Genomic DNA, 17,858 nt, shown 5'->3' with positions numbered 1-17,858 from the left:
CAAGTCTAAATAAAATGAGTTTCTTTGCATTTTATTCTCAGATACACATGGGCCCATTTTTCTGCAGAAATGGTACTTTAACCTCTGGAAATACTTTTGGACTTTAGTATTTTTTTTACATTGCGTATTTTTTTTACATTGCTGTGTTGTATTGGTACAATTACTTAAGTGAGGGACCCGAATACTTCTCCCACCACTTTCAAAACTGACTGACAAAAATAATTGCTTTATACAAGGATCAGTCTCCATCAATTGACAGCACAAGTAGCCTTCACATTTTAACCTGAACAGCAGTGGTGGAAGCTACAGTTAGTGAAGTGCTTTACTTAAGTACCTATTCAAGGTAGTTGTACTTTACTTGAGTATTTCCAGATTATACTATTTATTAATTCCACTACACTACACCTCAGTGGTAAATATTGTACTTTTTACTACATTTATCTGACAGCTTTAGTTACTTTTCAGATTACAGTTTTTCATCCCCTCTGTGTGCAGTGCTATAGATAAACAGACTTAACAAACTGGTTACAGACTTAACTAACTGGTTACAGACTTAACAAACTGGTTACAGACTTAACTAACTGGTTAAGAAGGCCGGCTCCATCATTGGCTGCAAACTGGACAATCTGGAAAAGGTGGTGGAGAGGAGGACACTGAAGAAACTATTATCCAACAGACTCATCCAGCTCCGCTGTCACAAGGACAGATACAGTCTGCAATAAAACTTTACAATAAATCACCTCTAGCCAAATCATTCACAAGACTATAACACCGTTACACTGTTGTTTGTTGGTTAAATCTTTGCACTACTGTTTAGTTAGTTCAATTAATATTATTCTATTTCATAGTGTGCATTTTTTACATTTCATATTTGTTACTCTGTTATTTTTATTGTATATATTGTGCATTTTATACTCAATATTTTTTTCTTTTTTTACTCTGTTACTTTGATTGCTTACCTGTATCATAATGCTGCTGTAGCGAACACATTTCCCCAAAAGGAATAAAAACGTTACTAAAGTAATAATAAAATAAAGTTTGTGCAAACAGTGCCGTGTAAACAATAGTTTTGACAGTGCAAACAGAGTAGGCTATAGTAAACTATCTATTTCCACCACTGCTGAAAAATACATTTAGTTATTGTGTTCACAGTTTTAAGTTACTGAATTGGAAAAGCCTCACAAAATGTGGATCATCCATGTTTTACTACCAGATGTAGTACCAGTTCTAACCATTTAGTGGCAGCAAAAGCTCCTGTGAGTGTCTAGTCTGCCAGAAATTAGACCAAAGAAGAAGAAAAGAGCCAATCACAAACCAGGGCACCATATTGAACCAACGATCCAAACCACTGCTCTTCTGTAGTTTACTTTGGCAGTTTACTTGAAGTCCGTTTTTCCGCACAGCTGGAACAGGAAGACAGCTGAATCTGTACCCTAACGGTAACAATGAAGCTAACGGAGATGAAGAAGTTGAAAGTGCCCGAGCTGCGGTCCAGACTTCAAGAGCTCGGGCTGGACAACAAGGGGCTGAAGACTGAGCTGCTGGGGAGGCTGTGGTCCGCGTTAGAGGCGCGACAGTGTGGGATAGACGTACAAGAGGTACATCTGACGACCACAGCACCGTCTATGGACGTCCACTGTCCGTCCTCATCACCGCCGACAGCAGCTGGTGTTACTGAGCGATGTGAACCGGACCGCACCCGTGAGTACGCACACAGCGCCACACAGACAGAGACGGACACCAGTCTGCCGCCACAACAGCACGGCTCAGAGAGTATTTCAACGCTACAGCACGGCTCAGAGAGTATTTCAACGCTACAGCACGGCTCAGAGAGTATTTCAACGCTACAGCACGGCTCCGAGAGTATTTCAACGCTACAGCGAGGCTCCGAGAGTATTTCGGAGTGTGTACCAGAGTACCAGGCGGAGGAGAGAGGAGGAGGAGGTGCAGAGGACGGGAGACCTCTGTCCTCAGAGGAGATGGGCAGAGGAAGAGCTTTCTACGAGTTCAAAGAGGAGATACGATACAAAAGGTAAACACAAGATAGTTAGTAGTTTGGTTACAGAAGCATTTAAAAGTTTCAGGATCAGCCAACATATACACTTAAAGTATACATTGGGATTATACTACAGCTGTTCATGGACTGTTCGATAGGGGCAGAGCTGGACAGTACCATTTTAAACCTCATTACTTATTACATGTTAGCTACATGTTAAAATACTCAATTATGAAATAGTGGATTTTGATAGACCACCGTTTAAGACTCCCACTCCAGAATCATTGTATATTTCAGCACTACTGTAGGTGAGTTTATGTATAGATGTGAGGATGAAGTTATGTGTGAATATCCATATCATAACTTTACTCACATCTTTAGAGTTTAGAAAACACTCACTCACTCTGCAGCTTCTCACCAAACCTACGGTTAACTGTTAAATTCTCTTGGCGTTTAAAAAACACAAATGTACTCGTATGATACTCGACTCTACTTAATTTCAGTAGCACTTTTCATACAATGATGCAGAGCAAGGTTATAGACGTGTCGATATATTTTACTGATAAAAAAAAGAGGGTCACAAACCATACTTCTTATTAGATTTCATTGATTTTGTGTACTTTATATCTTTCAGTTGCACCAATTCGAGAAAAGAAAAACAATGTAGAAAAGATAGGCCCGTCTGAATATGCAGATGAGACGTTATGGGAATTAAACATTTCAACAGGGTTTGGGTTGAAATATAGCCAAACTATACTAAACTTGGTCTTTTAAAATCTGTCTAGGGACTTCTTATGTAAAAGTTGTTCTAATGCAGCACGTGCGTCTCTTTCTCCCCTAAAACTAGAGCCAAATCACCTCAACCTCCAGTGGACAGAGAGGAGACGGAGGAGCAAGATGAAGATAAAGTCAGACTAGATCCGTGTAAGTCTTTGGACAACACGCACCACCTCCCCGGTGGAGGAACATGAAACAAACTTCATTTAGTGAAATGGATTTAAACTACGATAAGCAGGTTGATTCCCTGACGTTCTGTTGTCTGCACAGATGACAGTCACCTGCACTTTGAGGTCGGTCCCGATGGCGCATGTGGCCAGCCGCGGTTCTGGGCCCGATTCCCCTCGCTGTGGTCAGGATGCAGGCTCACCCACGGGGTGCTGCAGGGCAAGGTGGGCTTTGAAGTGAGGCTGGAGAGGAAGTTGTTGACTACACAGCTGGAGGAACAAGAAGACATGGAACCGTGTGGCCTGAGAGTGGGCTGGTCTATGGCCGACACCTCTCTACTGCTGGGTAAGAAATAGGTTCATTATTAGGAGAACTTGAACAGAGGCACTTTTGGAGATGTGTTTATTGTTGTTAATGTCCCTTCCTTCTTTCCCCCTATGGCTGTCTCATACCAGGTGAAGATGACTTCTCTTTTGCTTATGATGGGCACGGTAACAAAGTGTCTGGTGGGAAGGAGGAAGCGTTTGGAGAACTCCTCTCAGAGGAAGATATCATTGGCTGTTATGCTGTAAGTGACACTTTTCTCTTCAGTTCTTCCTCTATTTGGAGTCTTTGGAGTCTTGTCACACCAAGATCTATTTTGGTAAAGTTTGAGGACATTTCTTTTTTTCTAATCCCAACTTTGTGTGTGTGTGTGTGTGTGTGTGTGTGTGTGTGTGTGTGTGTGTGTGTGTGTGTGTGTGTGTGTGTGTGTGTGTCATGTTTACACATCGACAGTCCTTCTCCACAGACGGTGCTGTTGAACTCTCTTTCCATAAGAACGGTCGCGTCATGGGCGAGGCCTTTTCCCTGGAGGCGTCTGTGCTGCAGTGTCGTCCTCTGTTCCCTCACGTCCTCTGTAAGAGCTGTTCAGTCAGGGTTCTCCTGGACCCCACAGCTCCTCCCTGGTACCCTGGTCCTGCAGGGTTCACACCGCTGGCAGCTGTCTCTGCTGGGCAGAGGGTGCGCAGCACATTGCCTCCTACCTCCAGAGCACAGTGTGAGGTGAGAGACGGGAAACTATCTATCCAAAGTATTTGAATTCACAAAGGATAGAAAGAACATCTTTAAGTAAATACAAGTATTCATAACAAGTTGTTGCATTTGAATCTTTCTCCTCCTCCCTCTAGGTGTTGTTGATGGTTGGACTTCCTGGGTCTGGGAAGAGCCACTGGGCCAGGACTCACGTGAAGCAGCACCCTGAGGAGCGGTACAAGCTGCTGGGCACCGAGGAGCTGCTCGCATGTATGATTGTCAGTCAAAACTCCAGTCTTCACTCTTGTGCTTATGTTCACATTCAAAGATGATGTTCAACTTCTGACCAACTGATCCAAACATGTTTGACTTGTGTGTGTGTGTAGAGTGGTGGACAGAGGGACAGCAGGCTGCAGCAGGCCTCTCAGTGTCTAACTGATTTGATCAAGATGGCCGCTCAGACTCCGGGCAACTACATCCTCGACCAGGTGACTCTTCCCTAAGATACACATCAATTTAACTCTGAAATCACATTTTTAAGTCTCTGTATATTTCAAAGATATTTTTCCATTGTGACATTTAATCCACCTCCTCGGCTCTCTTAACATGTTCTCTTTTTAAAATCTCTCTTTCTAGTGCAACATCCTCTTCTCTGCACGGCGTTACAAGCTGCAGCTGTTCACGGGCTTCAGGCGCCGGGTGGTGGTGGTCTTTCCCTCAGCGGACGAGTGGAAAAGGCGACTGTCTCGGCACCAGATGAGCAACGGGGAGCAGATCCCCGAGACCGCCCTGCTCAAACTCCAAGGTGTGACTTGTGCACATGTTATAGGAAGTATAACATACGAGTTAAATCATAAGAAGATACCTCAGGGCCAATTGAGGGACAACAGAAGATGTGGGTTAAACTGGTGTTAGCAGGCGATCTGAACGGACTGGAGTCTCTGGAAATGCTGACAATCAGATAAACCAGGGACAGCACAGTCATATGAATGGGTCCAATGCAGACTAAACATCACATGCATGAGTTTCCGTGTTGTACAACTTGAACCGTCCCTCTCGTCTCCAGTGAGCTGCAGTCTTCCAGAGCAGCACAGCAACCTGCTGGAGGCGCTGCAGTACGTGGAGCTGCCTCGGGAGCAGGCACAGACGCTCCTGCAGGAGTACAGCGAAGAGGCTCGCAGACTGCTGCCCCCCATCTCCAAACAGGAGAAGAAGAAACCCCGACATCACAAGAAAAGACCCCACCCTCACGGCCCTCCACCCTCACACAGGATCCAGTGGACTGGAATGCATGGTCAGCGTGAGAAAAATGATGGGCAACATGTGGGGAGGCTTGATATTTTAAGATGTTAGTTGATCTCTTTATGGTCCTTGTAGGCTGGAACGACACAAGACTCAACATGCAGCCATGGAGGCAGCAGCCAAGATACGTGAGTGTTATATAACAAACCTCACTGTGACTGTTGCTTTGTCGTTAGCTACGCTGCACTTTAAGGTTTAAGAGGTTGTGGTCTCTTGAACCAAGAGTTCAGTACAAAGGAAGATTTTTACGCTGAATTTGAATTATATCTGAAAGTTGTTATGAAGGAAACACCATCACCAGCGTTAAACTAATGTAGTTTTACATTTGAACCGTAACATTTTCCTCGTTTCTTTTCCTTACTTGTTTTTAAGCTGAGGAGGTCAATTCATAGAAGTCACACGGTCAGTATGTAGGCTCTCAGTTGAGGCTGTAATGTAGTCAGAAGAAGATAAATTATAGATGTAATGTAGGACCAATTTCTACTGCTATTTCAATCTATATATTAACAACCTTAATTGCCATTCCTTCTTTGTTAGAAGTGTGGGTTAGCTGCATCTGAGCAGTTGGATCCAATTTAGCTGCTTCTTACTTAAACCGCTGAAAGATTCTAATTAACTCAGCAACAGCCACCTTAAGTTTTCCTTTTAAATCAAATCTCATTGTCTTTTTATGTGCTTTCCATTTCAGTGGAGTGTGCCTCATCAGGATCAGGGCTGCTACTACAGAGACGTGGGCTACAGCGGATACGAAGGGTACTGGTGAAGAAACGGATGCTGCTGTACATCTGTGTTTACAGGGACAATCATTCTACTGATGTCACTAACTACATCAGCTAGACATATTATAAAGAACTACAGGCTGCGGTATATGTTGCACTACACTATCAGTGTTGTAGAATTTAATAATTTTACCTGCAACAACCAGATCACTTTTATGGCTTTTTATTCAAAATGTTTTTAAAATTCAATCATGTTTTTACGGTGCAGTTTACAAATGATGAAAAATACACAGTATTTTGTGATCACCAGTTTTGGTCAGAGAGTCTTCAGAGTAATAAATCCCTCAACTCTTTGCGTTTGTGCACATTTGATCATGTGGATGTATTTTCTGCTATCGGCTGAGCGTCGTGTCGTCTGGCTTCACCGTCTGATAAAGCAGCACGGCTCCTTTAGCTGAAGGACACAGCTCCGACCACAGAGGGCTGCTTCTGTCCAGCTGCAACACCTCCTACAAAAGAATCAGGGACAACCAAATGCAGTGTATATACATGTTTTTATATACCGTACTCTGCTTCTAATGCAAGTGCCAAAACAAGAAAGCTCATTCCTGAGTTGCTGTAACTCGAGCTTACTCACCGTTCTCCCGAGAAAGATAATTTCTGTGGACTCGCTGGCCTCTGCTCCTCCTTTCCAGTACAATGTTCTGACTTCATCAGATGTCAACGAGCAGCTGAGGACAAACCAATGACACAGACTCTACATTATATATATCTATATATAAAAAAGGTTTTCAAGTCAAACTTCCATCATATAAAGTGAGGGAATGAGAACCTGACGTAAAACTCGGCACTCGGTCTGCCAGCGCTGGTGTGATTCAGAGCGACACCCATCAGGACCGGCTCTCCCAGGGAGCTCAGAGGAATGTTCACCTGCAGACGGACGACGGGATGAAGGAAGTTTCTATTGTGAATATGGTCGATTTTCTCCGTCATTGCTGAGTTGTGCTAAAATGCTAGCCGGGCTCTTAAATATATTGTAAAACGTGAATATTGTTTCATATTTTTCTTTAAATTAGTTGAACAAACCCAGGTTGGTTCAACAAATCAGTACGGTAAAATATAAACACAAAGTTAATAACAAATGCTTTCTGATTCATTTGGAAGATGTTTTAATCACTTGTTATTCTACACAGAAGTCTTCTTTGAAAATGTCAGAACAATTCATTCTTGTTTTATTGATCTTTTAACAAAAGTCATTTGAGTTTGTCTTCTACCTGATTTCTTAGTTTATCACTGAAGGACTGAAACAGTCTGAACTTAAACCTGCTCAAACTAGTGCTGAAAACTTTTATAAATAATGAATTGTGTAATTCATTGATTAACAAAAATAAATTAAATATTTGCTGGTTCTAGCTTCCAAAATGTGAGGATTTGATGCTGAACTGAACATTATCTTTTGGACGGTTGGTGAAGTGATTTTAAGATATCTGGGAATGTTTTCCACTCATTTCTGACATTTCATAGACTAAATGATTAATCAATTATTACAAAATAAATCAATATTAAGAGATTACATTTTAGCCATTTTTTTATAATGGGAGTGAAAATGAGGAACTAATTTATCTAAAAACAAATAATCAGAAAATAAAGGAGCATTGAAAGCTGCACTTATTTTATGCCAATGTGGAAATGCAGCAGCCTTTTGTTTTTATTCTATTAAAGGGACAATGTGTCGTATTTAGGAGGATGTATTGGCACAAATTAAATATATCAATATTAATTATGTTTTTTTTTGTGTCTAAATCACCTGAAAATAAGAAAAGTGTTTTTGTTACCTTAAAATAAGCCGTTTAAATCTACATACTCTTCACGGCGCCGGCCACCATTTTTCTACAGTAGCTCAGAATGGACAAACCAAACACTAGAAAGGGACATTTGTGTTTTCACATCGTCCACCGTAGTCCTCCTACACGCTTGGCTCACAGAAGAAGTTTCAGTTTGATGCAATCTGCAACCTCACTGCTAGATGGTGCCAGATCCTACACACTGCACCTTTAATCATAAAACTGTTTAACTAAACACCAACTTGACATGAACTAACAAGCTGAGAGTGGACTTTTTTCCCCCCTCACCTCGTCTCTGATCTCGGCGCACACAGACGAGAACAGCTCGGAGACGACGGGCCTCTGCTGCATCATGTCCACACTGATCTGCTCCTCGCGCACAAGCCGGCCCAGAAGCTCACACACCACCTGAAGAGGTGCAGCGACGGTGTGAATAACACATATTAAATCACACTTAATCCACTTTATTTACTTCACCTTTGGCTCTGGGTGACCTCCGGGGATGTCCAGGAGCCCCCCTGCCTCTGCCACCCTCTGGCTCCTCCTGATCATCACCACCTGACCGTCGTCTGTGCACAGGACGCCACCCACACCCAGGGGCTGAGCCAGCAGCGCCAGAGGATCCCCGAACTGCTCCTCCCCGCGCCGACGAAGCTCTGCCACTCGACACGACCAGTTTGTTCCCAGGTAATCTTTGTAGCAGGTAAGGCCTAGTCTCAGAGTGAGGAGCGGCGCCGCCTCCTGATCGTCTGTGTTTTTGGAAGGACGTTCAGCTGTGACGCTCTTAGATTCACTGTAAATGGAGGACGCTTGTGACAATGCACTATCTTCATTCTCTCTGTGATTCACAGGTCTGTTTCTGCTCTGGACAGCGTCATGCAGAGAATCATTGATGCACAAATTCTCCATCTTTTGTCTGCTGTGTTTTAATTCCCCTTCCTGTTGCTCTGCACAGTCTAAGAGGGGCATGCGGTGAGTGCAGGGTGGGTGTTTAGGAGAAACAGAGGAACATGAGGCCAAGCAGAAAGAGTGCAGTCTGAATTTGGACCCGTTGAAAAGCCACGGCTCCTTGGACACCCGCTCTGTCCACACCTCCTCTATGTGATGCTCCAGGGACGGATCTGTCTGCCTGTTGAATCTGGGAAGACGGAGCGGAAACGAGACAAACTCTTCAGGTTAGTAACATTTTGTCCAATGTGCCAAATGTTTAATATTTAAGTTAAATTTTTGTGAACAGAGCTCAAGAGTCCATTTCATTAATTGTTTTGGTTGTGTTGTTTTATTTAGAATATTGTTTCATATTCCAATGTCTGAATATTCTTAAGAATTAGAACGGTGTACTTGCATTATTATGTTATTATATCATCATATCAGTGGCATAAAATAGTCTTAAAAAGACAATAATATTGTTTATTTTTGGGACAATATGTAAAGTAGCATTCATTACAGGCCTACTATGTCTGTGTCACATGTTTAAGCTATCGTGTCTTTTAAGTAGAAAGGCTTTATAATGATATAATTCTATGGTTTTAACACATGTCAGAGGCCTGGTTTCTTGTTTGTCTACCTTTCAGAGAGCTCCACCTGTACTTGAGACTGCAGCAGGCCCCTCCAGGCTGCACAGTGCAGCAGCACCGACACCTCAGAGTCCGTCATCTCTCACTGTGGATTGTCATTCAAGTCTTTCGCTTGTCTCTTCACTCACACGGCTGCAGCTCTGTACGTGTTTTCAACTGTTAACATATCACACAGGAAAGAAACAAAAAAAACTGTCAACATGTAAAGAGCTGAATCAGAAACCAATTAAATGCGGTAAATAACTGTGCCGAGGTCAGGAAGTAGACCTTTTTCAGGCCTCTGCCTCCACTCCTCATACACAAACAGACACACCAAGAACACACATTCAGAGATTAAAGCAGCAGAAGTCTTTGTGTTGATTCATTTATAACAAACCAGTTAGTGTATTTCTGCACAGTTAAATCAAAGAAAGATAATACGATGAGCCCCAGTCTTAGTTTTTGTTTGTCATTCGTAATGATGCAACAACTTACACCTTTAATGTTGTAATGAGCTATATATTAAGACAATAACTTCAGCAAAAAGAAAAACAACTATTGTTAAAACTGTGACACTGTGCTCCCAATTAATTTATATTTATTTATGTTAACTGCATGCTTAATGTTACTTTATTTAATAACATTGTATGTTTATCTGTCATTTGCTTTTGAATAGATGTAACTATGTTTTCTTTATTGTATGTATTATTGTTTATTTGTCATTTTTGTATTGTTAACCGATATAAAATGTAAAACACAAAAGGCAAAACAGGTAAAACACCTGCAGTGTTATCACCAGGTGGGCTGTGGCCAGAAGTGCAGCAGTGTGTGCTTTACAGTTTATTTTACATTTAAAAAAAAACATGTTATTGATTATACAGCTTTCTAAAAGTTGGTGTAATGCGAACTAGAACTATTCAGTCTTTTTAAAAGAACTAAAATACGAGAAAATAATGTATTTGTTTCCGTTTGCAGGCTAGTGTACAGTTTCTCACGGATCACTCAGATGTGACTTTGCTGATTCTTATCGTTTGAGTTACTTGAGTTAATGTCACAAACTGTTCCGACTGTTGACTGATAACTTCAGAGACTATCTACTTTCAGTTCATCCAGCAGCTGAGCACAGACACGGAACTTAAGTACAAATCACAAGTTATCATGTGACACGATACTGCCGCCTGTATTTCACTGTAACATTACTAAAGTAGCACGTGTTACTATTATAATATGTTAAATCTGGGCACAAAGGTTGTTTTTATCTTACCTTCCTACGTGGAAGCGTATGCAATGCGAAAATGAGTCAAGTGTTGTTTCTTCCTCTTTTATATACAGACAAGTAAAACGTGTTCATCATCACCATCCAGTGACCAAGAGTCCGAACAACACGTATGTCGGCACGTCATCAGAAATATAGTGCTGACATCTGTAGAGAATAAACATTATTCTGTATATTAAATAAAAACGTACATGTGTTTTATTGTATTCGACAAGATATAGTGATACGATAAATAAATCATGTAAGTAACCTCTGTAGGTGAATACGGCAACAACAGGGTTAAACCCTGGGAAACGCGTGCACTGGGCGTGTTTGTTGTTGTGTTAAGCTGCCGAGAATCAACGTTAACTTCCGGTCGTTATCAAAATAAGATTCCTGGGCAACGCGTTGGGAGTACAGTCTATGGTTGTAAGTTACACTTAAAAGTAAATACAGTATAAGAAATGTTATTTTGATAAATAAAGTGCAGTTATAGTTTATCCACGTAACACTTAAAACATAGATATGTCCTATAGGTTCTGGCAAAAAAAAGATAAAGTATAATAACATGTATCTGCTCTGTTGAATATATTTATTTCACCAAACAGTACAATGTGTCCCTCGATGAACAGTCGTTGAACATCCTTTAGTGGTAAAAAAAAAAATGACGCTTTATTTTGAAGGGTACATCTCCTGTATTCCGGTTGTATTGTAGCTAGCTTGAAGCGGCTGAGTTTATGCAACGGGCCCATAGGACACCTACTACTGCGGAACTGAGTCCTGCTGGTATGTACTCTTCTTTGTTAAGTATCCGGCTTTATAGCATTGTTCAGTGAGTGTTCTTCACCGCTGGATATATTAGATCATTATTAGCGAGCTAACAATAGCACAAAACAGCTGACTGACAGCTAAACCCGGACTAGCGTTAGCTCTGCTGCACAGGTAACGTTAGCAGAACAAAGTGTCCCAGTAGTACTGTCTGCTCTTTATTTGACCGTTTATTTCATATAATGAGTCGTGAGCAAACTGCAGTAGTCTGTAGGTGGTGGTGAAGCTCATTAAAGTAACTAAAGTACTACTTTTTAATTCAAACTATGTTGAAAAACTATCTTATATTGTTTTGTGTCAACACAGCCCCAATACAAAGTTGCACGATGTCACGAAGTAAATGACAAATTGTGTTTTAAGCTTCAGTAGATAATACGTCCCTGTGACGAGCTGCTAGTATAGTTTGATTGACTTTAGCCCTTGAGCAAACGTATTTACTCACCTCGTCCCGTTGTTGTCTTTATTCAGGTCACGTGTCAACAGATGACAGTTGCTGACTACGTCATTGTCAATGGAAACACACTGAAAGGTAAAAACAGGAAAAGTGTCTGAATAGCAACTTTAACCTCTTTTTCCATCATCAGTGTTTGTCTTTATTTTTAGCTGAACTGTATCAATATGTTTCAAGCATAATGGACGTATACATTACCTGTTAATTACAATTTAAAATAGATTACATCTTATAGGCACATTAGTTTTTGCATTGTATTTCATATGTGGCTCTCAGTTAGTCCATATAATCTATTTAACTGATGTCCATGGTCGGATCTCTTACCATTGTGGTGAAATGAATGGACTGGTTTAGAAAATATGAAAATGATCAGCCATTTTTTAAGCATACTGCCTCCAGTGTTGGTTTTGTCCTTAAGAGTTCCTTTGAATAAATGTAAATGTTAGATTAATAAATACCAGAATATGTCCCTCCAAAAGACGTAGATTCATTAAAAGTCTATAGTTTGAATTAATATGCTGTGAGGGTTGGGTCTGGAGTCATAATTAGTAGAAACATTTAAAATATCTCCCTGCATCTTCTGTAATGCTCTTTGTATCATTGCTGATGTTAACATCTGCCCTCTTTGCTCAGGTCCTCTTTGTGGAACCTCAGAAAGTTCCCATCATGCAGTTGGAGGCTCAGCTGCGTCTTTGTCAGAGTTGTCTTTGGTGCTGCAAGAGCGGGCTGCGTCTGCTCTCCCAGAGCTATGCACACAGGTAGACTTTGTCTATAATTGAATCAGAATTACTGAGTCTTAGTGATTGTGTTCAGGTTTTCTGCTTTGGTTTTGACTTTTGAGTTATTTGCTTTCTCAACCACAGAAAAGCTGTGAGTTACTACGATCTCCTGGGAGTCAAATCTGACGCCTCCTTGGAGGAAATTAAAAATGCATTTTTTGACAAATCTAAAAAGGTAGGTTACTTACATGAATGGCCACATGAGGGCAGCCTTTCACAGCTTTGGTTCTACTTTTTAACTGTTCTCACAGTGGGCTTCCTGACTGTTTGTTTTCATGTTGTTGCTCCCAGTGTAAATAAGGATGTGCATGTGTATTTACCTTGTGTTTTTGGTGTAATTTAGGGGCGAGACAACTCGTCCTTTTAGAGGAAAAAAAACATGGTTGTATGTACAACCATACATTTGAATGCATTTCTGTAATAGAGAAACATTTTTCTGTGTTGATGCAAGTATACATGTCCCACTTAGCACATGTCTGCACCAGAATATATCTTTTGGTTAATTGTTTGGTTTGGTTCAGACCTCATTACTGTAACTGACCCATTCATCATGCAGCTTCACCCAGACAGTGACCCATCCAACCCAGCGCTGCACGGCCAGTTTGTGGAGCTGAGCGAGGCCTACCGAGTGCTGAGCAAAGACCCGAGCAGGAAGGAGTACGACTTCAAAACCAGACATCCATACAGCGGGGGCCAGGCCTTCAGATCTACCTCCAGTCACACCAGCTACAGAGCCAGGTGAAGATATACGCAATCTGTCGGTTTGTGCTGGCTTATTAGTCTTGCGTAACCTGACCTTCCTCCTCACTCTGTATCATGTTCATGCAAAGGGGGAAAAGACGATTGGCGGATGGTCTTTTGTGTAAAGAGGACATGCAGTTTCAACTCCAACACTGTGGCCTTGTGGGATATCTTTTGTAACACTCTCATTGTAAATGCTATTTTTAAGACTTAGCTGGAAGCTCAATTGCTGCAGCAAAGCTGAATGAAGATCTAATCTCTGTAACTTCCCAAAGAAGGAAAACTACCCATGCAAGATTTAACATCTCACGTTTTCTTAGTTTTTAAGGAAAAAACAAATCAGTGAGAGTTTACTGCCACACAGCCAAGTGGAAGAATCAGAACTAGAAACGGTTTCTTTTTCATCACTACTTGGTGCACATTTACTACTTAATAATCCTTCAGACCTGCCACAGTAACGATTAAGTTAAGCCTGTTTTTAACTCTTGTGCTGTCTGTCACACCTCCTGTTTTTGACGTCACCAGTCCTTAATTCTTCTTGAACTACTTCACCATCAGCACGGACACCCAGGAGAGCTCTCGTTACTGGGAGCAGTTTCGCCATTCTCAAGCACAGGAGATGACGGCAGAGGAGTGGCAGAGGAGGAGGAGGAGAAACTTTCGCCTGGTGGGCTACTGCTTCATGACCATGGTGTTCAGCATCGGAGTCCACATAGTCTTCTTCAGGTACTAAACCGGCACACGATGAAGAAACTGTTAAAGGGACACAATAAAGCATTTTAAAAGGTGAATGTTAGAAAGACAACAATATCCATACTATGTAACTTTGTATCAAACTTCTCACTGCGGTCTATCCTGCTTACTTCCTGACGTCCCTCACTGCGCTGAGTTTTTCTTTGCTGCACGTTCACATCCAGAGGAATGGGATTGTTTGTGGACATGTCTCTGTGCCATGTGTGTTGGCACAACCTCATGGCATGTGACCTTGTATTTGTTTTCCCACTCTGCCTCTGTGCCATTTCTGTTTGGGGAGATTCGCTTCTTTGTGATCTGAAGAGCTGTTATAACAGCTGTACAAACTCGTAAAGACAACTGAGCATGCAGAGTGCGTGCTGAGCGACGAGTTTTTAGGCTAAGCAAAGTTATTCGGCGAGCTATGTCTTAACTAAAGTGTTTCTCCGACTGTCTCAGGAAACTGGAAGAAGTTCACAATAACTTCATGGACAACAAAGATCGAGTCATCTCAGAAATTTACAATGAATCCAAAGAGAGGGCCAGGTGAGTGCACACACTTTTTAGAATAAATCAGTGTTTTTGTTTTTCCTCTGCTTGATGGCACATTTTGGGTGTTAGCAGTACATTTGTTTGGGTTTTGCGATGCCTGACCGTGGAGCTGAGTGTAAAGGTGTCTTCTGTGCTGTTTCTCAGGGCCAACGGTTTTAAGAAACAGACAGAAATCCTGCGGCAGAAACACGCAGAGTTTCTGGAGAAATACAACATCCGCAACGATGGAGACGACAAGTAGGAGAGTCTCCGACTGCGCTCTGTGACGATGGAGTTTGACACTGCCAGCAGGTGGAAGGCGGCAGACTAGCTGTGGTACTTGTTTTAGGATTTTAAAGTTTATTTATTGAAATGAAACATGCTGATGTGTTTGTCCTCAGTTTGAGGACTTTTAAGACACACAGAACACGGGTGTGATGTGGGAGGGTTTCATCTGGCCATGCATGGGGTTCTTCGTCAGACTGGACCCGGTCTGTCGAAGCATTTACTTACTGTAGAATATTTGAAGTGACGTGACGGTCAGAAGGATCCAGCTACAGTGTGTACACAAACGTCTCCAGTATGTGTCCAAAGGAGCCACAATGAACACGTGTTTAAACTGCCTCTAATGAACTCACAGGGACTTGATCTCTGCTGTCCTCGACCTCATTGCTGTGTTTACAGCGAATGAACGCCAGGTGATCTAGTCAAGACGAAACACACCAGCTGTAGTGCCAATACGTTTCTTGCTAAAATCATATATTAGTTTGCACACAACAGGATGTTTCCGTAATGTCCTCTCAGGTTTGATGAGGCTGTTCGGGGGTTGAAACATGCTACAATGCCAGATTACGTTTCACAGTTCTGGATCTTGGGACATCGCCGTCAAACTCCTCATTGTTCCCTCTGTTGACCCGGTGTGTTTCTGCAGAACTGCAGCGCCATGACTGATAAAAGGTCCTCCGTGTGTTAGAAACGGAGTCAGAGAAGAAGATGATCGGTATTATGAGTTAAAAAGAGTGGTGCTGAGTAATTTACATATATTATATATACTATTGTGTTCAAAAATGAGACTATGAAAATGTTCCTAATAAATGGAAAGAAGTTCACCGGTTATTTCAGCACTCATCGCCGATCCTCGGTTTTCCGATATTACAGATTGTTGCCCTACGTATTCCTTGAAGGGATGTCGGAGGGAAATGATTAAAAGATAAACTTTTACTCATCAATCATTACTTCTCTTTGTTTTGTCTCTCATTCACATACTGTATGCTTTGGCTCTTGGTTTTTGTAATACAGACTACAGACACTGCGTGTTTTTTCTGTTTTCATACCAATAAATGTAAGATTTTTTTGGAAAAGGGACATTAAAAGTGAAGTAACCATTACAGCGAAAACATTTTTGATTGGAAAGGATGTTCTCTAATAAGTTAAAGAGGCTCAGACATTCAGATGTAGACAGTGGCCTTTTAATGAGCAACCACACAGACGAGTCAACACTATTGTAGACGGATAGTAATTAGAGAATCATTGATCTGCTCTACGTCATAATTCAGAAGTTTATTTTCCATTATGCTCTTTTTAAAGTGAATTCAAAAAGCCCTTTTAACCCTCCAATCTCACATTTTGGAGCTGCAGATGTGATGGAACTGGAAAACTGACTTCACCAATACAGTACACAGCATGTTTATTTGCATATTTACATTCACATGAAAGCTCCATTTCATTTTGGTCATAAGAACATCCTGGGTGCGCAACATTTGTTTGCTGCTGACATCATGGAAAAAGGCTTGGTTTCTAGTTGTTGTTTTAAAGACTACATGCACAACTTGTGAAACTACCGTACAGAACTACCGTGTGAAATGTGTTTTAAGAAGAGATGTTGCCTTTTTTCCTTCTCCGTGTTCTTGTCAGCAGCTTGTCCTCAGACTTCAGCTGGAGATAACATATCCCTGCATAGCTTACAGACACCCTCACCCTCATGTGGCGTGTGAGTGCCCTGTCGTAACCCAAACACACTATAGTGACTGGGATTCTGGCATGTCTACACACACACACACACACACCCAACCAGCTATGAAGACAGCTTTAATTGTCTTTCATCTTCAGTTTAATGAGCTGCAGAGGTTTGTTAGATCATGCTCTGAATATATTGTGTCTGACATGCATGCCCTCTTATTTATCATTTGGAAAGCAGTAGATCGTGATATGGAGTGGAAAATAAATCATTGATAGAAAAGTGACCCTCAGACTTTTACACCATACTACTTTATTTGATATAATTCTGTCCCAAAACATTTGCAATGAGTTTGAATTAAATAAGTTGATCGGTAGATAAACTTAATAGTCACTGTGTTCACATTTAGAGCATCAAAATATGATACAAGTATTATAGTATTTCCTCACCAGGCCCGAAGCAAAGGAGGTTAGAAATACACACAACAGCTCAATATAAAAAAAAATGTATTAATTTATTGAGAATTACATATTACATATTTTATAATTACATGGCTCCTGCCAGAAAACTTTCTCTGAAATTATTTAATATTTGGTGAATATATTTGAGAACTTATAGACTATAACGTGGCACAACCCTCTCCATTCTGTCAGTATACTGTAGTGGATAAATACTAAGTCCTGTATTGCTTCTTTTGCCATGAAGCTGCAACTGACAATTCTTTTCTCGATTTATTATTAATTTTGACCAATGAAATGTCAGAAAATAAGGAAAATCCCTACCAGAGTATTCAATGTCACATTGTTTATTTTGTCCAAAACCATAAAATCACTATAGAGCAATAAGAAAACCAGAAATGTTCACATGTGAGTACCAGTTAATTTGTGGCACTCTTTCCTCAACAGATGACTTCAACGATTTATCAATTATCAAAAGCTGCAGATCCATTTTCTGTGAATCGACTCACTGATTATTTGACCTATTGTTCCAGGTATTTTTCAACCAGAGTCATTAGGAGAATACAAGCCCTTGCTCTAAAAACCCCAAACGTGCAGAAATAAAACCGAGGACATGACCTCATTATCCTCAGGGGCAGCTATACGGCCATGTTCCCCACATACAAGGGGCCCATGAATGCCCCCTGACCCCCCCCCCCCCCCCCCCCCCCCCCCACCACCAACCCACCCACCACCCCATACTTTGGGACC

The 17,858-nt window shown here is 41.4% G+C and overlaps 3 protein-coding genes across 3 annotated transcripts; 2 read left to right on the top strand and 1 right to left on the bottom strand.

Annotated features, from left to right (window-relative positions):
• The first annotated feature begins 1,408 nt into the window (after positions 1–1,408).
• LOC306701754 (heterogeneous nuclear ribonucleoprotein U-like protein 2) lies at positions 1,409–6,329 on the top strand. The gene is made up of 12 exons (XM_079167152.1): positions 1,409–1,803; positions 1,915–2,032; positions 2,844–2,920; positions 3,044–3,286; positions 3,397–3,509; positions 3,719–3,985; positions 4,111–4,233; positions 4,342–4,443; positions 4,592–4,760; positions 5,022–5,249; positions 5,333–5,385; positions 5,946–6,329. Exons 1-12 carry the CDS (start codon positions 1,446–1,448, stop codon positions 6,018–6,020), a joined length of 1,926 nt encoding a protein of 641 aa, XP_079023278.1. The 5' UTR covers positions 1,409–1,445; the 3' UTR covers positions 6,021–6,329.
• nudt22 (nudix (nucleoside diphosphate linked moiety X)-type motif 22) lies at positions 6,094–10,730 on the bottom strand. The gene is made up of 7 exons (XM_079167151.1): positions 10,641–10,730; positions 9,388–9,553; positions 8,298–8,958; positions 8,109–8,228; positions 6,809–6,906; positions 6,614–6,707; positions 6,094–6,485 (listed from the first exon to the last, which is right to left on the bottom strand). The coding sequence occupies exons 2-7, from the start codon at positions 9,474–9,476 to the stop codon at positions 6,369–6,371; spliced, it is 1,179 nt and encodes a 392-aa protein (XP_079023277.1). The 5' UTR covers positions 9,477–9,553; positions 10,641–10,730; the 3' UTR covers positions 6,094–6,368.
• Positions 10,731–11,364: 634 nt separating this feature from the next.
• On the top strand, positions 11,365–16,050 carry dnajc4 (DnaJ (Hsp40) homolog, subfamily C, member 4). Its single transcript, XM_079168145.1, has 8 exons — positions 11,365–11,417; positions 11,928–11,988; positions 12,544–12,668; positions 12,774–12,864; positions 13,246–13,427; positions 13,989–14,156; positions 14,622–14,708; positions 14,859–16,050. Exons 3-8 carry the CDS (start codon positions 12,577–12,579, stop codon positions 14,953–14,955), a joined length of 717 nt encoding a protein of 238 aa, XP_079024271.1. The 5' UTR covers positions 11,365–11,417; positions 11,928–11,988; positions 12,544–12,576; the 3' UTR covers positions 14,956–16,050.
• The last annotated feature ends 1,808 nt before the right edge of the window (positions 16,051–17,858 follow it).

This window comes from Pholis gunnellus, assembly GCF_910591455.1.
Source record: "Pholis gunnellus genome assembly, chromosome: 10".
Taxonomy (NCBI): domain Eukaryota; kingdom Metazoa; phylum Chordata; class Actinopteri; order Perciformes; family Pholidae; genus Pholis; species Pholis gunnellus.
The sequence above is the reverse complement of the archived record's forward strand: the minus strand, read 5'-3'. Positions and strand labels throughout refer to the sequence as shown.